This window comes from Lathyrus oleraceus, chromosome 3, assembly GCF_024323335.1.
Source record: "Lathyrus oleraceus cultivar Zhongwan6 chromosome 3, CAAS_Psat_ZW6_1.0, whole genome shotgun sequence".
Lineage (NCBI taxonomy): Eukaryota > Viridiplantae > Streptophyta > Magnoliopsida > Fabales > Fabaceae > Lathyrus > Lathyrus oleraceus.
The window spans coordinates 328,095,697-328,117,619 of record NC_066581.1 but is presented as its reverse complement, the minus strand read 5'-3'; the positions used below and the strand labels follow the sequence as shown (position 1 = coordinate 328,117,619).

Genomic DNA, 21,923 nt, shown 5'->3' with positions numbered 1-21,923 from the left:
CATTGATTTTGAAGAAACATTCGCTCCAGTTTCAAGGTTAGAAGCTATTCGTTTATTACTTGCTTATGCATGTTCATTAAATTTTCAATTATTTCAAATGGATATCAAGAGCGCATTCTTGAATGGCTACATCAATGAAGAAGTCTATGTCAAACAACCCCCGGGCTTTAAAGACTTCAAAAATCCTTCACATGTTTTCAAATTGAGGAAAGCTCTTTATGGCCTAAAGCAAGCACCTAGAGCATGGTATGATCGTCTCAACAACTTTCTTTGTGAAAAGGGATTTGAAAAAGGTAAAATCGACAAAACCCTATTTATTAAGAAAATTAAAGGTAACACTTTATTGGTTCAAGTCTATGTTAACGACATCATATTCGGCTCAACAAACAAAGACATGTGTGAAGAATTTTCATCAATGATGCAAGGAGAATTCGAGATGTCCATGATGGGTAAAATGAATTATTTTCTTGGACTTCAAATTAAGCAACTGAAGGATGGCATCTTCATCAACCAATCAAAGTACTGCAAAGAGTTGTTAAAAAGATTCGATATGGATGTTTGCAAGGCAATGTCTACTCCAATGGGATCCGGATCTTATGTTGATCAAGATGAACCAGGTGTTTCGATTGATATAACAAAATATCGAGGTATGATTAGTTCCTTACTTTATTTGATGGCAAGTCATCCTGATATTATGTTCAGTGTGTGTCTTTGTGCTCGTTTTCAAGCAAATCCAAAAGAATCACATATCACCGCTGTCAAAAGGATCATGAAGTATCTCAAGGGAACAACAAATGTCGGCTTATGGTATCCTAAAGATAGTATTTGCAATTTAGTTGGTTATTTTAATGCTGATTATGCAGGAAGTAAAACTGATCAAAAAAGTACTAGTGGTATATGTCACATCCTTGGAAATGCATTAGTATCATGGGCTTGGAAGAAACAAGTGTGTGTTGCTCTTAGCACTACCGAAGCAAAATACATAGCAGCAGGTAGTTTTTGCGCTCAAATACTTTGGCTTAAGCAACAACTTCGTGACTACGGACTCGACCTTGGATGCATTCCTCTTCGTTGTGGCAACACAAGTGCGATAAACATTACAAAGAATCCGGTCATGCACTCAAGAACCAAGCATATTGACATACGACATCACTTTCTTCGTGACCACGTGCTTCAAGGAGATGTTGAAGTCACATTTGTGCATACTCATAATCAACTTGCCGACATCTTCACAAAACCTTTGGCACGAGAATCATTTTACAAAATTCGAAGGGAACTTGGGATTCTAGATGAGTGTGACATATAATTCGTCAAAAACACATCAATAATCAAAGGTGCACATACGTTTCCAACTCATCTATTTACTTTTGAAATTTATTTCATGGCTCTCTACTTCTATTCCTTTCTTTTACATGATTCATTGGGTGTCTCTTGCATGAATCTTTGTTAAAAATATGTGTGTTTTTAGCTTTTTTTCACTGGGTAAATCGATTTACCCATGCTGTTGATCGATTTCCCCATAAAACAGTAGCACTGGTCTTTGTATTTAGCATATTTGGCACTGAGCAAATCGATTTACCCGTGATGTAAATCGATTTACCCATAAAACAGTAGCATTGTTTTTTCGTGTTTGGCATATTTTGAACTAGGTAAATCGATTTACCCATGATGTAAATCGATTTACCCCTGAAACTTTTCTCTTTTTGTGCTTTCTGGCCGTATGGTAATCGATTTACCTATGGGGTAAATCGATTTACCCATGCATGTTCAGATTTTTTTCTTTTCTTTTACTTTGGTTGGTCCAATCACATCCCTTCTCTCTACCATTTAAAAGCATTTTTTTCTCACAAAACCTCACTTTAACCTAGCAGCCAGAATCTGTCTCCTTGGTGCTATCACCTCAAAAAAATTCATCTTCTCCAAGTCACCCAAAACCTTCATTAAAGCTTATCTCCATCATCTCCTAACCTTTACTCATGGCATCAAAACTTAAGAGGAAAGCTGAAACTGTTGGAAAAGGGAAAGAAAAAGCTTCGTCATCATCCATGGATGTTCAACATTTCTTCAAAGATCACACCCCGGAGGAATTGGAGAGGTATCAAAAGTTTTATCAAAAGAAGATTGTTCAAACTCCAAATTTCGGTGATCTCTCTTCCTTTTCTGAAGAATGCTTTAATTTTCAAGATAAATTAATTTCTCTGGGTTTAGGGGCTCTCATAACTTCTTTTGGACCCTATTATCCAGATTTAGTGAGAATGTTTTATTGCAACATGTGCATTGAGAACGGAAAATTTGTTTCACATGTAAGAGGGAAAAAGATTACCTTGACCCCTAAGAGACTTGGTCAAATTTTGGACATTCCCTCGGGTGGTCACATGTTATATGATCCAGAGGATGAAGTTTGGAATGATTATAATAAAAGAGAATTTTATTTTGGCTCAAGTAGGATATCGGAAGGCGAATATCATGTAAAAAGGGTTGAATCTCATGGTGGGGAAGAACCACCAAAAGATTTTTGGAGTGCTGGAAATTTTTTCATCAATGATAGATTGCTTCATTATTTCTTGGCTTATGTTATACTTCCTAGAAATTCAAATCATTATACTGTTACCGATATGGAGATGCAAGTATTGTATGCTATTAAGAATGATATTTCGCTTAATTGGTCACGTCTCATTCTTCACCATTTGATGACTCACACCAACAAGCTTAAGTCTCTTCCTTATGCTTGGTTCATCACTCGTATTATGGAGTATTTTAATATTGATTTTAGTGATGTTGAATATTGTCTTATGGATACAAGAAGTCACAAAATCTCTATCAAGAATGTGGACAAGCGGATGGGCTATCGGTATAATCCGGAAACTAAGTCGGTTATGTTTATTGGTGGAAATAATGAAGAAAATGAAGAGATTCCTCGAGAAGGAAATGGTGGTGAAGATGTACCTCCTCCAAATGTTCCTCCTCCAAGTGGTTTAAGTAATCAAGCCCTCTTTAACTTCATGTCATCTCAATTCAACCTTAACACATCCATCAATTACCAATGGATTTTGGCAAATAATCAAATTGCGATAAATCATGAAGCCACCACCAACCGCATAAACCTTCTTCAAACCAACATGAATCAACATTTCTCTTATCTCTACTCGCATCTCGATATCCTTCCATATGATCCAAATAACCCGGCTGCTCCCGCTCTTATATTTACGCCCATTCAACAACAATTTCCATACCAAGGCAACAACTACAACAACACCAACAATGACATGAACCAACCTTAGTGTTTTTCTGTTTATGTGTATTATTCTTGTTATAGGTTTCTAATTTCACATTTGGTCTTATTATGTTTTAATTATGTCTAATATTTGACCTATTTTGGTGTAAGGTACTTGGTATCACAACTTTGTTTGTTTGCATTATTTATGATTTCAATTTTGGAATGCATGAGGCTGTTTTTTTATTAGTTATGATGTCTGTTCTATTTTATATTTGTCATGAGATTATCTTTCACCCATATTTCCCTTCTTTTTGATAATTTCAAAGGGGGAGAAAGGTGTTATAAATTATGCTTGTATGCTTGTGAATTTCCTAAGGTACAAATGATACAAATCTCCTTCAAGATGATCTAGTTAACATGATCATAAGCTTCTCAAATTTAGGGGGAGTTATACATCTCAGGGGGAGAAATTTTCATTTCCGGAAATTGCACGCATCAAAGAGGATTATTTGTCATCATCAAAAAGGGGGAGAATGTGAAGTCAAGCCTCTCTATGATGAATGTTTTTTATGAGGACAAAACTCAAAGCAACAAGAAGGCAAAGATTTTATTCAATGATAAAGCATCTTGATTCAAGAAGTTAAGCTTTTCATTTCAAGAAGGTATAATGAGAATACTTACCTTCACTAAAGTCTTAGATGCTCAAGTATTCATATGGTTATTGCATAACTTTTCGTAGTGCATGGAAAATGTCCTAGAATCATATTTCTCATTTCCAAACTGGGTAAATCGATTTACCTTTAAGGGAAATCGATTTACCACTGAAGCTTACATATTTTTTTAAAAATAATTTTTTTTTCACTTAGGTAAATCGACTTACCACTTAGGGAAATCGATTTACCATTGGAGCATTACTTTTCCATAAGCGAAATTTCAAGTTTTTTAACTAGGTAAATCGATTTACCTCTTAGGGAAATCGATTTACCACTGAAAGATTTTGAAAAATTTTAAACGTTGCAACAGGGAAATCGATTTACCCATTATGTAAATCGATTTACCACTGTGCGTTTCTGAAAAATCAGTGGTTGTTCATACACCTCTTCATGCACCATTTCATGGAATCTTTTCAATTCATCTTTGACAATTGTTCATGATTCTTTCAGAACATTACCATGTTTCATTTGAGGTGTTATGTGCATATAAATTCATGATCTTTCAGATTCAAATTTCACCTCTTCCAATCATTCTCTTTAATTTTCAAAATTCACACTTATTGTTATAAACCTTCATTCAAGATATTTTCTGCATATTTTCATATCATTTAAAACAGAAAATTCGTGAGCAATTTAATATCTTTGTGTTTTGAATTATTTTCATTGGAAGAGAAGATCAAGCAAATTGATATATCACTTTGAGTGATCATTATACTACAAACTTTACATTCAAACCATTGCTGTAATCCTTATCTTATTTTTAGAGTTGTTCAAAAATAAGATTGTGTGTTTTGTAAACACCTTGTTGTCCAGGGTTGTTTGAAGCAAGAGAGTTGGTTTTGAGAGGATTGTTCTCATATCAACTTGGTGAATCACAAGAGGTTGTTCTTGGTGATTGTGTCTGTCGTGTACAAGTCATAACAGATAGTTAAATCTCTTTCATGTTGAAAGGGGACTTGAGTACTCTCGATCTGTAAGGGGAACTAGGATATCTCTTTGTGTTCTTTATCTTTCTCCACTTTACCGTTCATCGCTTAACATAACCAGAAAAGAAAGAACAAAGTTTTTCATAAACCGGAAATAGTTTTCAAAGATCCTAATTCACCCCCCCCCCCCCCCCTCTTAGGCGCTACTCAACTAACATTCTCCAGATTTTATTCTTTGAGAAATGGCAAATTCTACTTGCAAGGGCATGTGCCAAGAGGAAACATTATAGGTCATTTTGGATCATTACCATTGAACAAGCAATTTTCCTCAACTTCTAAAATGCATTACTCCCTCATGAAAAATCCAAATAATGTCAAATTTGTGACTAAATTAAATAGGAGTGAAAGCACTACAACTTTGATGAAGAAACCATTTTCATTTGGAGCTCATAGCAAAAGTTATTCAAGGTGGAAGAAGTGGTCATTTGACGTTGTACTTTGAAAATTTTCAAGTATGTTTGATTTCTCCAACTTCCACCTCAAAATTCATCATGATCCAAGATCCAAATGGAAAAGTTTTCAACATCAAAGTTGTTCCCCTTGATGTCACATTTCCAAATCATCCAAGATCACTTCATTTGGACAAGAATTTAGGGACTTCCGCATGGTTCCTTTGTTGGGTTCGTTTTGGCAATTCTTGAACTCAAATGATCATTTCTTTTTGCATGCTTACATATGATGATTTCAGTACCAAGTATGCACGAATTGGAAGTGGATTACATCATTTTTTGTGCCTAATTCAATGCTCATGCACCCATGCACGACTTGTTATTTTTGGCCAAAATTCAAAAGGGTGTGGAAATCAATTCATGTGCTTATAAATAGGAGCGCTTTGCTTCAGAATCAAGACACATTGCCCAAGCCTTGCCAAGCCATCCCAGAATCCTACACCATAGAATACCTTGAGGATTTCTTTGAAATCGAGTTGGAATTTCACCTTCCATTTTGAGATTCAAACTCCAAGGATTCATTGCCATTTTTATCTTAATTGGTCACTGCAAGCAAGAGGAGAAAGAACCAAGTGAATTTAGATCAAGATCAAGCCAAATCACTGCTACCCGAAGGTGAATTTTCTCAAACTTCTCTTCGTCGATTCTCCCTCATTTCTCAACTATTTTGATTGATTATTGGTTGTCTGAAGACCTACGAATGTAGGCAACAAGATTGAGTTGCTTTTAGGCCAAATCGAAGCAACTCAGATCATGCACCTCAAACTTCAAGTCCACGTATCCTTCAATATACTTGGAATTGGGTGAAATTAAGGCCATATTCGAGCTCCTGAGCATTTTTTCTTTAAAATAGTGTACTCACTTTTTTATTTTAATGGTGGTTGGTGGTGACCAGTCTGGTGAGGTCCACCGGAGAAGAAGACCGGAGCTAGGGCTCCGGTGGTGTGTTGGCATCTTCCCAACCACTTGATCATGTTCAAACGTTTTAATCCTGGCCTTCGCTTCTGATTACCACGCGTGTGCACACGTTGATTGTGGTGCATGATGGAGCACGCGTTGTGGCCATCAGATCTTCCACCTCAATTAATGAAGGAGATCTGATGGCCCTCGTTTTTTCTAATTTCTTTTTTAATTATGATTTTCCATTTTATTCCTTTATTTTGTTTAATTCATATTAATTTCACTTTTTATCCAAAAAATATGGGACTTTCATAAAAAATATTTAAATATTTTCCTCTTTCATATTTTGAACTAAAATCATTTTTTGGATTAATTTTGATATTTTTCATAAATTAAATGTTTTTTGGCTTATTTTTAATTATTTTAAAATACTTATGACTTTCCAAAAATCATGAAATTTTTTGTCTAAGGTCCTTTGACCTTGTTAGACCTAGGATAAATCCCTTGGCCATTTATTTGGTGTTTTGAAGGGATTTAAGATTTTGTCCAATTTAAAATACATTTTAATTCACTTTTAATTTGATTTTTAATTTATTAAATGTTTAAAAATTATGTTGAGCCATTTTTATGGTCTTGTGATGTTTGACTTTCTGTTTGGGCCTTGGTCATGGTTGATTTGACTTTTGTTTGGTCAATACCATTGGATTTAGGGGATTGATGAAATGTACATTTCATCTCCTAAAATCAATGGATGGTATTGATCAGATGAAATTACTCTCATGATCAATTTGTGTTTCTATTTCCCTTTCCCTATTCATCTTCAGCCCTATTCTTTCCGAATCCTTCATTTGACCAATGATTTCTCTAATGTCTAAATGCTAGTTGATTCATCAATGACCTTGTGTCAGATGAATCAACACAAGTCTGACTGAGATAGGTCCTTCCCATTTCTTTTAGTGTGTGATATGTTTAGGAGTTTGGTTCTTTGTACCAAATCTCTAACACGCATTAACACATATATTTTTATTGTTCGACCTCAAATAGTTGTGACTTCTACATAAGTCCAATTACGATTGCTTAACATAGAGCTAAATTTGTCCCTTAAGGCATAACATTCTAGTAAGTGAGATTGTAAATCTCTCATTCTTCATGGCATTGTGTGGAAACTTGACCTTTTTTCCATTCATGAGAGTTAGTGGCATACTTGTTGAATTATCCAAGTTGGAGCCCTTCTTATGGATGATGTTTTGGTTCAAGGATTCATACTTGTAAATGAATGGTTGAGTGTTCTCCAAAGAATGACTTAATCAATTAAAACTCATCATTAACTCTTGACTAACATTTGATTAATGATTGACTAACTTTTATTAATGTTGCTTTACTTTCAAGTCATTTACTTTATGCAAATTTAGATTTCAGTACCTTTATCATTCATTGCCATTTCATGCAACTTGTTTATGTTTCAAGTCCTTTTCACTTTGCTCATTTGAGTCATGTCTTGTGATTATATATATTGTTTGATTGTTTTGATTTTGTTTGTGGTATTAAGACCCTAAAACACCTAATAACAACAAAAACCCTAAAAAAACATTTGGTTGGACTGTTGAGATTTGATATGAACCTCTGGACTTAGAACTAGGCAACATTCCCTTTGCTAAAGGACTTGGCCAATGCCAACATCTAAGACTGAGCTATCTCTGCCCATGCCTTCATATGATGCAAGACCTTGGATATCTTTGATTCATATGATACTTTGTCTATGTGCTTAAATGTTATTTTATTATTATTGTTCATGTCTGATGATTGTTCTGAGTTGATCAAGGAACATTTCATCTGCTACATTGGAAGATATTGAAGGCTGCTAGCTATTTGAGTGCTTGTTTGGATATTATGGCTATCTTTATTCAATGCCTTGGTCTTCATATGGTGCTTGGATATTTCTCATTGCTTATTGCTTGTTAATTGTCAAAGTCCAAAGGAAAATGGGTTTCTATGTGACATTCTTGTCTATTGGATTACATCACATTGGTCAGATCTTTTCAACTCTTAACTTTTAATTTTTGCCTAGGGTAGTCTCTTCGTCTCCTCCCACTTTATTTAAAATCAAAATCTCTCCCTCTTTTCAAAAACTTTCTTTGTTTGTGATTTCAAACTTAGATGTGTTCTAATGATTAGAAACTTTGGCCTTATGCCATTGAATATTTAAACTTTTTCTTAAATCAAACTTGTGAATCAACTTAACCATATTGACTTAAAATTCAAAAAGACAAAAAGAACTAACAACTCCATTCAAATCTTTGGCCTTTTGTGCCTTCTCTTAAACTTTTGTTAAAATCAACTCACTAACTTCTTTGAAATTTTTACCACAAACTAAGGGGTTTTGATCCCTCATTTTTATGTTGGTACGTAGGCATAAGACCAAAGGTCTTGTCAAAAACTAAATATAAATAATGAATTCTTTTCTCATCTCCCCACTCTATATTTTATCAAACATCATTTACACCAAAAACATATGCACACAAAAAAAGGCTCCCTAGGAGTACCTAGGACACTTTGGGTGCTAACAACTTCCCTCTGTGTAACCAACCCCCTTACCTGTAATCTATGTCATTTTATTAGTTTTGATTTGAAAACTTCTTATCTTTGGATTTTGTTCGTACTTTTCCCTTTTTCTTTGAAAATAATAAAAGCGCGGTGGCGACTCTGGTTTTATTGACGTTAAGCTTATCCATAGTTTGATGGTCATGAATTTACCGCTACAGTTACCATCTAATATTTATTCTGATTTATTAAGTGCTTATAATGCACTATAAAACTATCTAAATAAATATTTATGGTTATGAATAACTATTAGCTTAGTTTGGGTACTCAATATATTAGTTGAAGAATATAATTACTATTGATACTTCAAACATGAAAAGGTTCCATTTTTTCTTGAATTTACTTAAATAAGTTGTTATTACAATGTATAGTTGACTGACATAATTGTTATATACCGAGTATTTATTTCTTTGTATAAAGTCAATTCGGCAATTTGGGGATTGGCAGAAGAAAGAAGGGCTAGAGTGCATAAATGGAACAGTTTTTGTCCACGAACATTAAGCTGACTTTTACATTTCATACTAATACAGAAAATCGGGAATAGCCATAAATCCAACTTTCAAGTTAAGACTTGAGAAATGAGTTATGAAATATGGAACATTATGTCAATATTCAAATATAGGAGCAGGAATTTGAAAAAGTTTCTTAAGTCAAATTCCACATTGTGTGTTAGTTGAAAAAATTTCTTAGTCTCACATTGCTTAGGTGAGATATATTTTATTCCTCACTTCATTATATAAGGGAATTCCTTATTTCATTCTAAAACACACCAAAAACTTATTTTAAGTTTTTTCTTCCCCACTCTCATAACTCTGCGTCTTTCGAATTGTCAAAGCGCCAACTTCTCCCCCTTTCTTTCAAATCGTTAAATTTTCCGAGTATTTTCTTGAATTCTCTTTAGAGAACTATGTTGATTTCTCCTCGTTTGAGTAGAGAAATTATCAAGTATAATTTTTGGATTCTCTTTAGAGAATTATTTGAATTTCTCTTTGTTTGAGAAATCATTTTGAGTGGTCAAATGACCATTATTGAATTCTTTTTGGAGAATATTTAGAATTTATCTGAGAGATTATTATGGCTGATTGTTATACCAGATACTACGAGTGGTATTTATACCATATTCGAATGGTCTTTGTACCATCATATGGTGTATTTCTAGATCGACTATCTACCATGCAAGTAGTAATCGTACAGTATAGAACTGGGTTATTTTATCCTGGAGGCGGCGCGATAGTTCAACTGCTTTGCATAACTTTGGGTAGTGCCGCGAAATGTCATAAAGAGAGTGACCTAGTACGCGACTCGACCCAGTAATTTTTTCTGTCGCTACTTTTCAAAACTGTGAAACAATAAGAGTGCACAAGTTAATACTTGAGAAAGAATCTATGAAAGCTACCGAGGAGCTTGAGAAATGTGATAACTCATTTATATTATAAATTTGTTGATTTTCATGGATTTATGTTCTCTGAATGTTGTCTTTCCGCATCCTTTAATGTAGATGATCCATAAAATAATCCAAAAATATCAGGAGATCCATATAAGAATGTAAGTTATATTTTCCAATATAGTAACTTTGGTGTTATTTCATATTGCTTGTCATATCTTATTGATCTATCTTATCTTATTGATGTCGTGTGAAGATTCAAAATGAAGGAGGTGACTACATTATCAATCCAATATTTTGTGACCAGTACATAATTTTGAAAGACTTATTGGAATCTTGTGTGACCAATACATAATTTTGAGAGGTGACTACATTGTCAGTGCAATCTTTTTTCAAGAAAGTTTATGCATATTTTACTTTATTAGTACCTATCACAGTCTCCCTATCGAGCCTTGATTAGACATGTAATATCCCAAAACATTTGTAGTCTCCCTATCCAATAGTCATATGATGTCTATATCCTATGGACTACATATAAAAGTTATAGACAAAATTTTGGCCAACCTTGGTACAAATCTCAAATATGTCAGTGTCTTTATTCAAGAATTAGGGAGACTACGAATTTTGATATGTTAAATAAGTAACCTATTGTGAAGTACATGTCCTACTTTACCATCCCTGCATAAAGTAATAGTCACAATCATAAGTGGAACAGTTTTTGCCCACGAACATTGAGTTGACTTTTGCATTTCATATTAATACAGAAAATCGGGAATGGCCATGAACCCAACTTTCAAGTTCAAATAAAACTTTCCTTTTTGTCTCTCGATTACACTTACTTTAAAGAATCTTTTTATTAATTTAATAAATAAATATTATTCTGATTTTACAATTTTTTTAGGAAAAATACATAAAGTTTTTTCCTTTGACTTTTAACATTTCTTGCATGGAAAGTCAACCTACATAGAATGTTCACTTTTATGAAAAACACATTTGATGTTTGTAATGTTATGACTTTATCTATGGTCATGCTTTTACAAAAGTTTCTTCTAATTTGTCAAAGATATATGTCTTCCTTAAAATAGTCTTACATGTTGCGGTTATATTGCAATTGTCATGTTTTGTATCCTTCACTTGATGCTATTAATTGCTTTAGTGTCTCAAGTCATAAACATGGTTTTTTAGGATTTCTTTTGATCAATAATTTCACCGGTTAATACCCTAGGTTTCTGGTGAAGGACACTTGTTATGTAGATGCTGATAAGATGTGTCAAGGCATATACTCCCTCTGTTCCTTTTTAAGTGTCTCTTTTGTATAAATTTTTTGTTTCATTTTAAGTATCATTTTCAAAGTTCAAGATAATATCAATTGTCATTTTGTCAAAATTGCCCCTAATTACTTATTAAAGAGAGAGAAAAGTTAAATGTATAAATAAATAGATAAGGGTATTATAGGTAAAATGATAATTATTACTTGAAAAATAGTAAACTTCATTAGTTTTATTGGTATGCATAAAAAGTCAAAGAAAGACAATTAAAAAAGAACTAAGGGAGTATTATTCAAAAATATAGTTGTAGTGAAGCATTAGTGAAGCCTAAAAAAATTGAAAAATTAAAGAAGTTACTAGTAATGCTCCTACAAATTCTTCAAATCTATTAGACCTTGTCCACATTGTTTTCTATATGTAACATGACTAAATTGATATACATGTCAATAGAAATTATTTTGTTCACATGGTTAGAATCTCTTATTTGATATAGTTGAAATTGTTAATGCTACATAACTAACATCATTCATTAATTTTTCAACATAGCAACATAAAATGGCTCTTGATGACTACACCATATTTGTTAGTTGCCATTTATCATTCTGATTCATATTAACTAACAAATATACATGCTACAAATACTATATACACGAGTTTTAGGGCTTTTTTTCATAAGGTACAGTGTTTTGCTTATCATTTAATGAATCTAAGCCATATCTCATCCTACCAACTCATATAGTGTACCTTACAATAACTTCTCATTACTTTTTCCTCCTTTCAACTCATATAATGTCTGTTTTAGATTTTTCAAACACAAAACTATATAACTAATCCATAAGTCTTAAACAATACAGTTATACCATTTCAAGGTGTTTGCAATAATTTTTTAACCATTATTTACTATTTTATTTACTAAAGCATTGTATGGTTATATAAGAAATCTCTTAACCATACAACTAACTTTTAATAAAGAGATGGAGATGGAAGATAAGAATAACATGATTATAAAGACAACGAATGTGTTTCTAACTCTTATAATTTCACCTTTTCTTGCACGGTTATCAACTGAGTTGGTCTAATTAAACTATTTGTATAATTATTTTAATACAATAGAATTTATATTTCCATTGTCCATTACAAAAGTAAATCACTTCTTTTACTTACATGTTCATCTAAACAAATTTATCCTTGCACGAATATTTAATTATTTTTATAAATTGTGTCAAAATAAATATATTTTTATATAGGTCAAATAAGTATATTGTTGATCCAAATATTGTTATAAATGATACCTAAACAAAAATAATATTTATGTACAGAGAAAAAATATATCACTGATCCAAATATGTATTTATTGAAAATTATATAATTAAATAATGATTGAATAAACGTGTGTCATTGATGTACAGAAAAATATATTGCATATTATTGTTTACATTTCATCTTCTACATATATTATTATTTTAATTTAAATTTACTATTATTCTTATGTTTTTCTTTTTTTTCAACTTCATATTTTTATTATAGTTTGCAAACAAACGCGTGTTCAAAATCATACCACGCCATCCAAAACGTAGCTCGTGTAGACACGAGTTTATTTATAAAATTATATATACTATCATAAAATTTATAATATATAGATTTTTGATTACTTTGAAAACAAAATTAGTTGATGGATCATCTCCTTCCCTTGAATTTAAATGTATATGAATAAAGTGTAAAATATAATTGATTTTAAATTTTATTCTTAATAAATTTGGTTTTATTTTATTTTTAAACTGACACCGAACATAACCAAATAGATCTAGACAAAAAAACATTCATATATATTGCAGTCAATGTGTATTTGAGTACAACTATGTCATACAAAATAATATAACACAAAAAAATGAAACTATTGATCCAAATATGTAGGGAGTTAATAAAATTTTAATAAAATTTATTTTTTCATATTGTTGAAATTATATGAAATGAGAAAAATAAAATTACTGATCTAAATATTGATTAATGAAAATTTATCAATCATTTTTATCAAGTATGTGAAAAAATTTAAGGGAGTTTGTTAAAAAATATTGAGTAGATATTTTTAAATTATATTCTCTCTTATAAAATAATTGTCTTACTTGGAAAAAAAATAAAATGACTTGTTTATCCAATATCAGTTTCAATAATTTTTATTTTTAATCATATTATTAATTATTCATAATATTGTTATTTACATTTCATCGTATACATGTATTATCATTTCAACTTAACTTTACTATTATTCTTCAGTTTTTTCTTTTTTTAATTTCCTATTTTTATATTAGTCTGCGAATAAATATGCGTACAAATCCATATTCCGCCCAAAGACATATTTCATGCGTACACACGGATTTTGTTAGTAGTTGCTATTAAAAGAAAAATGTTTAATTAACCCCAAGTCCTTTAAGTTAATTTTGAGTTCCGATTTAGTTCCTTCATAAAAAATAGTTACATTTTGGTCCCGTAATATTAGTTTTGTTAGCATTATTGCTCTCTTCCGTTAGTTCAACTGAGAAAACGTTAGTATTTGCCAACATGGTGTGCTAACTGTGTAATGACTCAGTAAAAGGATAAATAAACCATTATTTAAGGGTTTCAATTGTATCAAAGGTCTTCGCCTTTTCCAGAAAAGTGTTCGTGATATTCACTGTGTTGGTGTGTCTTCTTTCTTTCTCAATCTCTTCGTTTTTATTGTTTGGGATTGCAGAGAAGGTTTCATCGATTTTCCTTCATTTCATATTGTCTTCATTCCTATGGTTTTAATCTTCTCCAATGTCTAAGTTGTCAAGTAGTGCTTCCATTGGAACAATTGGTCAGTTATTCACAGAAACAAGAGGAGGGAGTGTTTTTGTCAAGATGAATGTGTCCTTTGTACTGTGGGAGACATGAATAGTGTTAATTTTGGGAAAAGGTTTTAGGGTTGTAGAAATTACAGAAATCATGTAAATAAGGGTTATAATTTCTTCAAATGGTTAGATGACAAAATTGTTGATGAAAGGGATTTGAAGATTCAGAGGCAAAAGAAGAAAATTTACAAATTGAAGAATGAGATCATTCATACTAGAGGATGGTTGAAAGTGTCCATTGTTGTTGGAATATTGAGCTTAATGTTTAATGTTGTATTTATAACAATGTATTTTTAGGTTGGGTTTTTGTCTGTCTATTGAGATGTATATCTGCCAACATTTATCAATGAAATGTATTTGTCAACAAGGAGGCTGACATGTATATGTCAATATTGTTATATATCAGTGAAATGTATCAGTGAAATGTGTATGTCTATTGTTATGTATCTGTCAATATTTATCAATGAAATGTATTTGTCATCATGATATTAGTGAAATATTACTTTTGTTTCCCATGAACATATCAGAACAAATGCATTTTTAATTTGGAAGAGTGAAATGTAGTTGTCATAATTTGGAATTGTGTAACATAACCATAACATTCCTTATCATTCCAATAATAAGCCATAACCATAACAAAAGTTGCATCTTAAGTGATAACAAAAGTTACATTATAAGTCATAACAATAGTTGCATTATAAGTCATAATTCATAAACTACAAAATAGACATCGTAAGCCATATGTTACAGCAGCAGAAATCCAACAAAAGTGGCATTATAAGTCATAAGTCATAAAATACAAAATAGGCATTGTAAGTCATATGTTACAGCAGCAGAAAACTAACAAAATGGGGCATTATAAGCCATAAGTCATAAACTATAAAATAGGCCAAAAGTGGCATAACTACTACACATCAAAGATCATAAACTATTAGGGTTGGCTCAGAACATGTTTTAGGCCTTTTTGAAGTCTCCTTTTCTTTTTGGGTGGTTGCTGAGCTGAAGCTTCAGTTAGTGTTGATTGATTTGAAGCAGTAGGAAATGATGAATGAGTTGATGCAGTAGTTGGTTGACTTGAAGTAGCAGGAAGTGATGGATGAGTTGAAGCAGCAGTTGAGGTTGGCTGACTTGAAGTAGAAGGCATTAATGAATGAGTTGAAGCAGCAGTTGGCTGACTTGAAGCGTCAAAAAGTGATGAATGAGTTGAAGCAGTAGTTGGGGTTGGCTGAGTTAAAGCATCAGTTGGGGTTGGCTGAGTTGAAGTTGTATGTAAATTATAAGTGGCCTTGTTGTGACCATCCTTATGGCACCGACTGCATTTGATACCAAATTTTGCTCGTTTGAGTTGTGACTCATTTCTCACTTGTTCTCTAGCCTTCTTGTTCCCTTTCTTCTCGAGTCTACTAGGTTGCCTTTTATGGGTGGTGGTTGTAGATCAACAACATTTGTTTTTGTCCAAAGAGATTCCCCATTAACTGGATAAATCACAGGTGCATAGCAAGCCTCATAACACTCCATTTTGTAACAATCAGGCACAAACTCATCAACTTCTAACTGCTGATCTTTTATGCATGAAATTGCATGACAACATGGCAATCCTGTCAGCATCCACCTTCTACATGAACATCCATGCTTTGAAAGGTTAACAACAAACTTTTCTCCATTAAATGACATATGCCTAACCTCATAGTCAAATTCACCTGCACGCCTGTTACAAAAGTAGAAAACAATTATCAACCAGTATGGACCAATGCTAATTCAATTTATATGTTAATGCCTCAAATAATGATGAATCTTCATTACCTAACAATCCAATTGTTTGTTCTTTGTGATTCCTTTTCCAGCTTTTTTTTTATATTTGGTAGAATGTTACCATCATATTTGGCAATATTCTGTCTGTTGGACTCCCACATTTGCATTAGGTATACTCTTATTTCTTCAATAATAGTCACAATAGGCTTGGCTTTTGCAACTACAAATATTGAGTTGAATGCCTATGACATGTTTTCACCAAAGTATCACATCTTGGACTAGTTTTAAACCTTGATTTGCTCCAGAACCTTGGTGGAATCTTCCAAAGGTGCTTGAATTCCTCTTCATTAACACTTTTCATTTCACGCATTATTTTTTCCCAAACATTTGAATGCATAGCAGTAGCAGCCTTCCACATCAGTGACTTTAGTTTAACACCTGGAAACTTCTTTTTGAAATTGTTGTATAAGTGCCTAATACATATCAAATATCCAAATATCACATATCACAAGTAGCCAAATATCACATATCACAAGTAGTCAAATATCACATATCAAATATCACTTAACAAGAATGAGTACCTAACACAAAATCTTTGGTCAACCTCTGGTAGTAACTCATCAAGTGCAGGCAATAAAACCTGCATTACAGTCATGATATATGTAAGTCTAAAAGTACTTCATATGTAAACAATAATTAAAACAGACCAGTCATACACACCTTTTGTTGATCACTTATAAATGTATAAGTCTTGCATAATCTAACACCTCCCAAATCAGATGTAAATAACTCCAAAAACCAACTCCATGAATCTTTGGTTTCTTCCTTAACTACAACAAATGCTATTGGTAGCATTTGGTCATTTGGATCCCTTCCAATGGCTGCAAGTATTTGTCCACCATAATATCCCTTTAAAAAACACCCCTCAGATCCTATGATAGGTCTGCACTTGAAGAAACTATCTTTGCAAGCTTTGAAGCATATATAAATCCTTTGGAAATGTGGATTCAAAGATCTCTCTGGATTCTCACTACCTTCCTCTCCACCTTGAAATGGTTGACTTGTAGCAAAATAAGTCTTCCTCGATAGCAAAATAAGTCCCTAATTTCCACTTGTAATCCTCCATTCTTTTTGGAAGCTTAAATGTTTGAAAATAATATTTTACAACCTCTTCATCTTCACTATTATAATTTTGAGGTAACTCATCACTATCATATTCCTTAATGTCACTCAAACCTCTAAAGCTTTTCTTTGGAACCTCACCTTCATTCAATCATCCATTGAACTGATACCTTCAACTGCTTCCTCCACATCCCTTTCTTTCCTTGGTCTACCAACCTTGGCTTTGCCCTTCCCTTTTCCTTTGCCTTTGCCCATCCCCTTTGTCCTTCCCTTTTCCTTTGCCATCCTTTTTACCAACAACAATTTCTTCACCAATTCCTATAGCATCCTCATCATAATCCTCAAAGTTCACATTCAAAGCATTGTCATCTTCATTACCACCACCATCTTTTTGGTTACATTTCAGCCCATCATCTTCATCTTCGTTACAAATAAGTCCCTCAGCTACAAAATCTTTTTGAACACGTACCAGATAAGGTGTGTCATCCAGTATATCAGCTTCTTGATCACATACCATATAATCAGTGGTCCCCTCCAATGTAATATCCATTATTGCATCCTTAGACAAAGGGCCCCCCTTAAATTAACACACTGACATGAATCTTTTTGGTTAATGCCTTCAGTGGTCTCATCCAAATTAACTTCCTCACATGAAGATTCTTGGTCAACTACATCTCTATCTTCTACACCAGTGGTACCTCATTCATCAAACTTGTCACCTAGGTTATTCAAATCTTCAAAAGTACCCAAATCATCAAAACTTGCTTTTACACCATTATTCAAATCATCCATGGTGTCATCTTCCAAATTGTCTTCTTCTACACCATTGGATCCTACATTATTTTCTATAGATAATATTGGCTTTTCCCCATTAATTGGATACATGACATATAAATGCACATTCTCATTAATCAGTGCTATCAATTTCATTCTATTTGTTCCTGTATCATCTTTCAACAGAACTAACTCATTAATATCCATTACGTCATAATACCACAATCTCTCCACTTTTGGATACCCTAAATCCTTTAAACCACCCATAACCTCAAAATAACTACAGAAATCAGGGTCAACTTGTCAAACCTCCTCTAACCCCTTATAACATAATCTGTTAAACTCAACAAACACACCCCCATGATGGATAACACACTCAAATCGATCACTCATGACCTAATCACACCAAATAATATAGAAATGAGTCTTTGAAGAAGGAGAAAACTAAGGGTTTACTTTTTAATATAGTAAACGCGTAACCTTACCTTAGACTGCAAATGAATGAACAAATCTTCGTCTTTGTCGCTCCAAATCTCCAAATATCGTCGTCTTCGTCGCTCTAAATCTTCTCCTTTGCAGCTAGGGTTTCAGACAATGAGAGAGTAGAACGATGACCTAGGGTTCGAAACTGAACATTTTAGATAGAGAAATATGCTTTTATTGATAGATGAAGAATTCATACTTCTGTTTCTATCTTTGGAAATGATGTCACATACTTGAATATGTTTATTAATAATTTCAAATACTAAAATATTATGTCATGTTAATGTTTCCAATTTGTCACGTAGACTTTACTAACGTTTTTTCAATACAATTTAACATATTAACATAAATGTTTTATGAGATTAGATGATAACGTTTTTGAAATAAAGAACTAAATAAAAAAAAATTAAGTTAAAGGATTAAAAGATAAATTAAGCTAAAAAAATATAAATATGTAAAAAGATGATTAAAACCATAGATCACAAATAAAGTAACTTAGCAAATGAACAAATTCATTTCACCAAAACAAATCAACTATGTGCTCAAAAACATCAACCATTAGATTCAGATCATACAACAACAATACATCACTTTACACCTTTCGATCATAGTACCTACATCATTACATAACCACAGAGAATCATCACCTCATCAACAAACACACACTACTACACCAGTACACACAAACAAACACACCCTCTTCTCTTCTCTCTACTCCACGTTCCTTTTGATCCATTCTCATGGTTTCGTCTCTTTATCCTTTCAATTCCGTCTAGTTTCCCCAAATTCAATTCCCTTTTTCTCAGATCTCGGGTTATGGAAATGGCTTCTAGCCCTCGTTCCGTTGAAGAGATCTTCAAAGATTTCAACGCTCGTAGAACCGCTGTTCTTCGTGCTCTCACTCTTGGTACCTTTAGTTTTATCTCTCTAAATTTGGGTTTTCTTTTTTTTTCAAGCTTTTAATGTCAAAGTTCTTACCTTTTTTGTTTTTGTTCCCTTTTTCGCAGATGTTGATGAATTTTACGGACTTTGTGATCCAGGTAAAAAAGTCTATACCGGATCTGAATTTATTATTTACTCAATTTTTGTTTTAATTTTGTTTTGAATTTTGTTTCGAATTTTGTTTTAATATTTTAAATTATTTTGATTCTGTATTATGTGTGAATTTTGCATGGTTAAATTTTTGTTGTTGTTGGAATGTTAAGGAATTTGATTAGAGGGTTACGTTCAATTTAGGGTTACGTGGTTTTTGTGATATTGGATTTATTTGTGCTTCAATTGAGTTTGGATTTGTGGTGTGTTTGATTAGATAAGGATAATTTGTGTCTCTATGGACATGGGAATGAAAGCTGGGAAGTGACTCTGCCAGCAGAGGAAGTTCCCCCGGAGCTTCCTGAGCCGGCTCTTGGGATTAATTTTGCTAGAGATGGGATGAACCGTAGGGACTGGCTTTCGCTTGTTGCTGTACACAGTGATTCTTGGTTGCTTTCTGTTGCTTTCTACCTTGGAGCCCGTCTTAACCGCAATGAAAGGTAAGAACTATTTAGCTTTGGTGGAGATGTATATATATGGCTGTAATTGAAGTTCATTGTGTCTCTCTATCTATCACATTCTTGTGCACCTTGTTATTGTTGAAAAACTATGGTTTATGATTTGAGTTAATGGCAGGGTGGTATGTGATACTTGATTGATCAATTTTTGATACATTCTTGGTATGTGATTACTTGATGTATCATTTTTTTGGAAGTTGGTACATTTGTTTTGATAAATCAAAAGCAATATGAATTTTTATTCTTGGGAGATCCCTTGTTCAACCCTATTGGACAATGATCACTGACCTTAATCACTAATTCTAAGCTTAGAGCAACCATACAACTTAGTATCTATTGGTAATGTGGATCGAATTCACCACCTTGGTTATCCGCCCATATGACAGTGACTCTTAGAGGTGTTCCTGCACTGCCAAACAGTCACCCTCTAACGTGTTCCTCGATTGTTAAAGTGTGATATTCAAAGTCTGGCTTAGGTTTTATGATGTTGATTGATTATTTGAACAGCTTATGTGTTATGACTTCTTATTATGAGATTTTTGGTTGTTATGTTGAACCGTTTAATCTCTTTTTATGTTATATGCTATTACTAATTTTAGTTTTTAAATAATTTTTGCAATTTGATCATGCTTACTTAGGATTTCATTCTATATTCTTTTATGTTTACTTTTCAAATTTTGATTATTAATGATTAATATATCTAAAATTTGATTAGTAGATACTGTATTTTCTATCTTTAACATAGCAATTAAGATGCTATATACCTATAGATTAAATCTGTTCATTGTAGTGTTTTAGTGTTTTTGTTCTGACGTCTGCTACAACTTGGCATATGGTTTCTTATATTGATGGTTTCCATGAATGATTCTTTATTGCAGGAAACGTTTGTTTAGTTTAATCAACGAACTTCCCACCGTTTTTGAAGTTGTGACCGACAGGAAGCCGATTAAGGACAACAAGCCGGCAGCGGACAGTGGAAGCAAATCAAGAGGAAGCACCAAGGTTAGTGTTTTTATTTTCTAGTGCGATAGATATACTTGTTTCTTTGGTTCTTTTGGCTGGTTCAGCATATAGGTTTTTTACCTTTATTTGCAGAGATCAAGCGACGGGCAAGTCAAAAGCAACCCAAAGTTTCCTGCAGACGACGGTTACGAGGAGGAGGAAGACGAGCACAGCGAAACACTCTGCGGGACCTGCGGCGGAAATTACAATGCCGACGAGTTTTGGATTGGCTGCGATATATGTGAGAGGTGGTACCATGGGAAATGCGTGAAGATCACTCCTGCAAAAGCTGAGAGCATAAAGCAATACAAGTGCCCTTCTTGCAGCTTGAGAAGGTCCAGACCCTAGTTTCAAAAGCAGTTGGGAATACATATATGTCACAAATGAATGATGTTTCCTGGCTGAGAAAGATGATTTGACACTGTTATTACATTACTTAGAGAAGTTCATGTAAACTCTTTCATGTTTGACTTTAGTGAGAGAAATCAACAATTTTTCTCAAGATTTTATTCATGTTTATTTTTAGTTCTCTCACCATTGCAAATTATAATCCATTTATATAGCCAAATCCTCCTATGATGAATTTGAATTTACGTGAAAAACTCGTGTCAATTTGTGAATGGTCCTAACTCGATCGAACAATACTGGTGTATTATTATTTGTTTGTATGGAAATCGAAGAGCAACACAAGATGCATCAAAACTTGTTATGAAGTTTATGTTTTATATAGAATCATATTAGATTGACTGATCAATGACATTGACAAAATCATAGGCATTCTCGCCAAGCAAACTATACTACCTGGTTTGTTCCGACAACTAAAGACAAAATGTAGAATCTAATGAAACAAAT

At 33.0% G+C, this 21,923-nt stretch overlaps 2 protein-coding genes across 2 annotated transcripts; both read left to right on the top strand.

Moving 5' to 3' along the window:
• The first annotated feature begins 550 nt into the window (after positions 1-550).
• Positions 551-1,306, top strand: LOC127131115 (secreted RxLR effector protein 161-like). Its single transcript, XM_051060049.1, has one exon. The coding sequence runs from the start codon at positions 551-553 to the stop codon at positions 1,304-1,306; it is 756 nt and encodes a 251-aa protein (XP_050916006.1).
• Positions 1,307-19,113: 17,807 nt separating this feature from the next.
• Positions 19,114-21,600, top strand: LOC127127460 (PHD finger protein ALFIN-LIKE 2). Its single transcript, XM_051056649.1, has 5 exons — positions 19,114-19,426; positions 19,527-19,559; positions 19,829-20,051; positions 20,948-21,071; positions 21,165-21,600. Exons 1-5 carry the CDS (start codon positions 19,336-19,338, stop codon positions 21,417-21,419), a joined length of 726 nt encoding a protein of 241 aa, XP_050912606.1. The 5' UTR covers positions 19,114-19,335; the 3' UTR covers positions 21,420-21,600.
• Positions 21,601-21,923: the final 323 nt, after the last annotated feature.

Coding starts and splice junctions, on each gene's coding strand:
- LOC127127460 (XM_051056649.1), top strand. CDS start 19,336: ATGGAAATGGCTTCTAGCCCTCGTTCCGTTGAAGAGATCTTCAAAGAT. Junction 19,560..19,828: donor TTACGGACTTTGTGATCCAG/GTAAAAAAGTCT, acceptor GTGTTTGATTAG/ATAAGGATAATTTGTGTCTC. Junction 20,052..20,947: donor CGTCTTAACCGCAATGAAAG/GTAAGAACTATT, acceptor TCTTTATTGCAG/GAAACGTTTGTTTAGTTTAA.
- LOC127131115 (XM_051060049.1), top strand. CDS start 551: ATGGATGTTTGCAAGGCAATGTCTACTCCAATGGGATCCGGATCTTAT.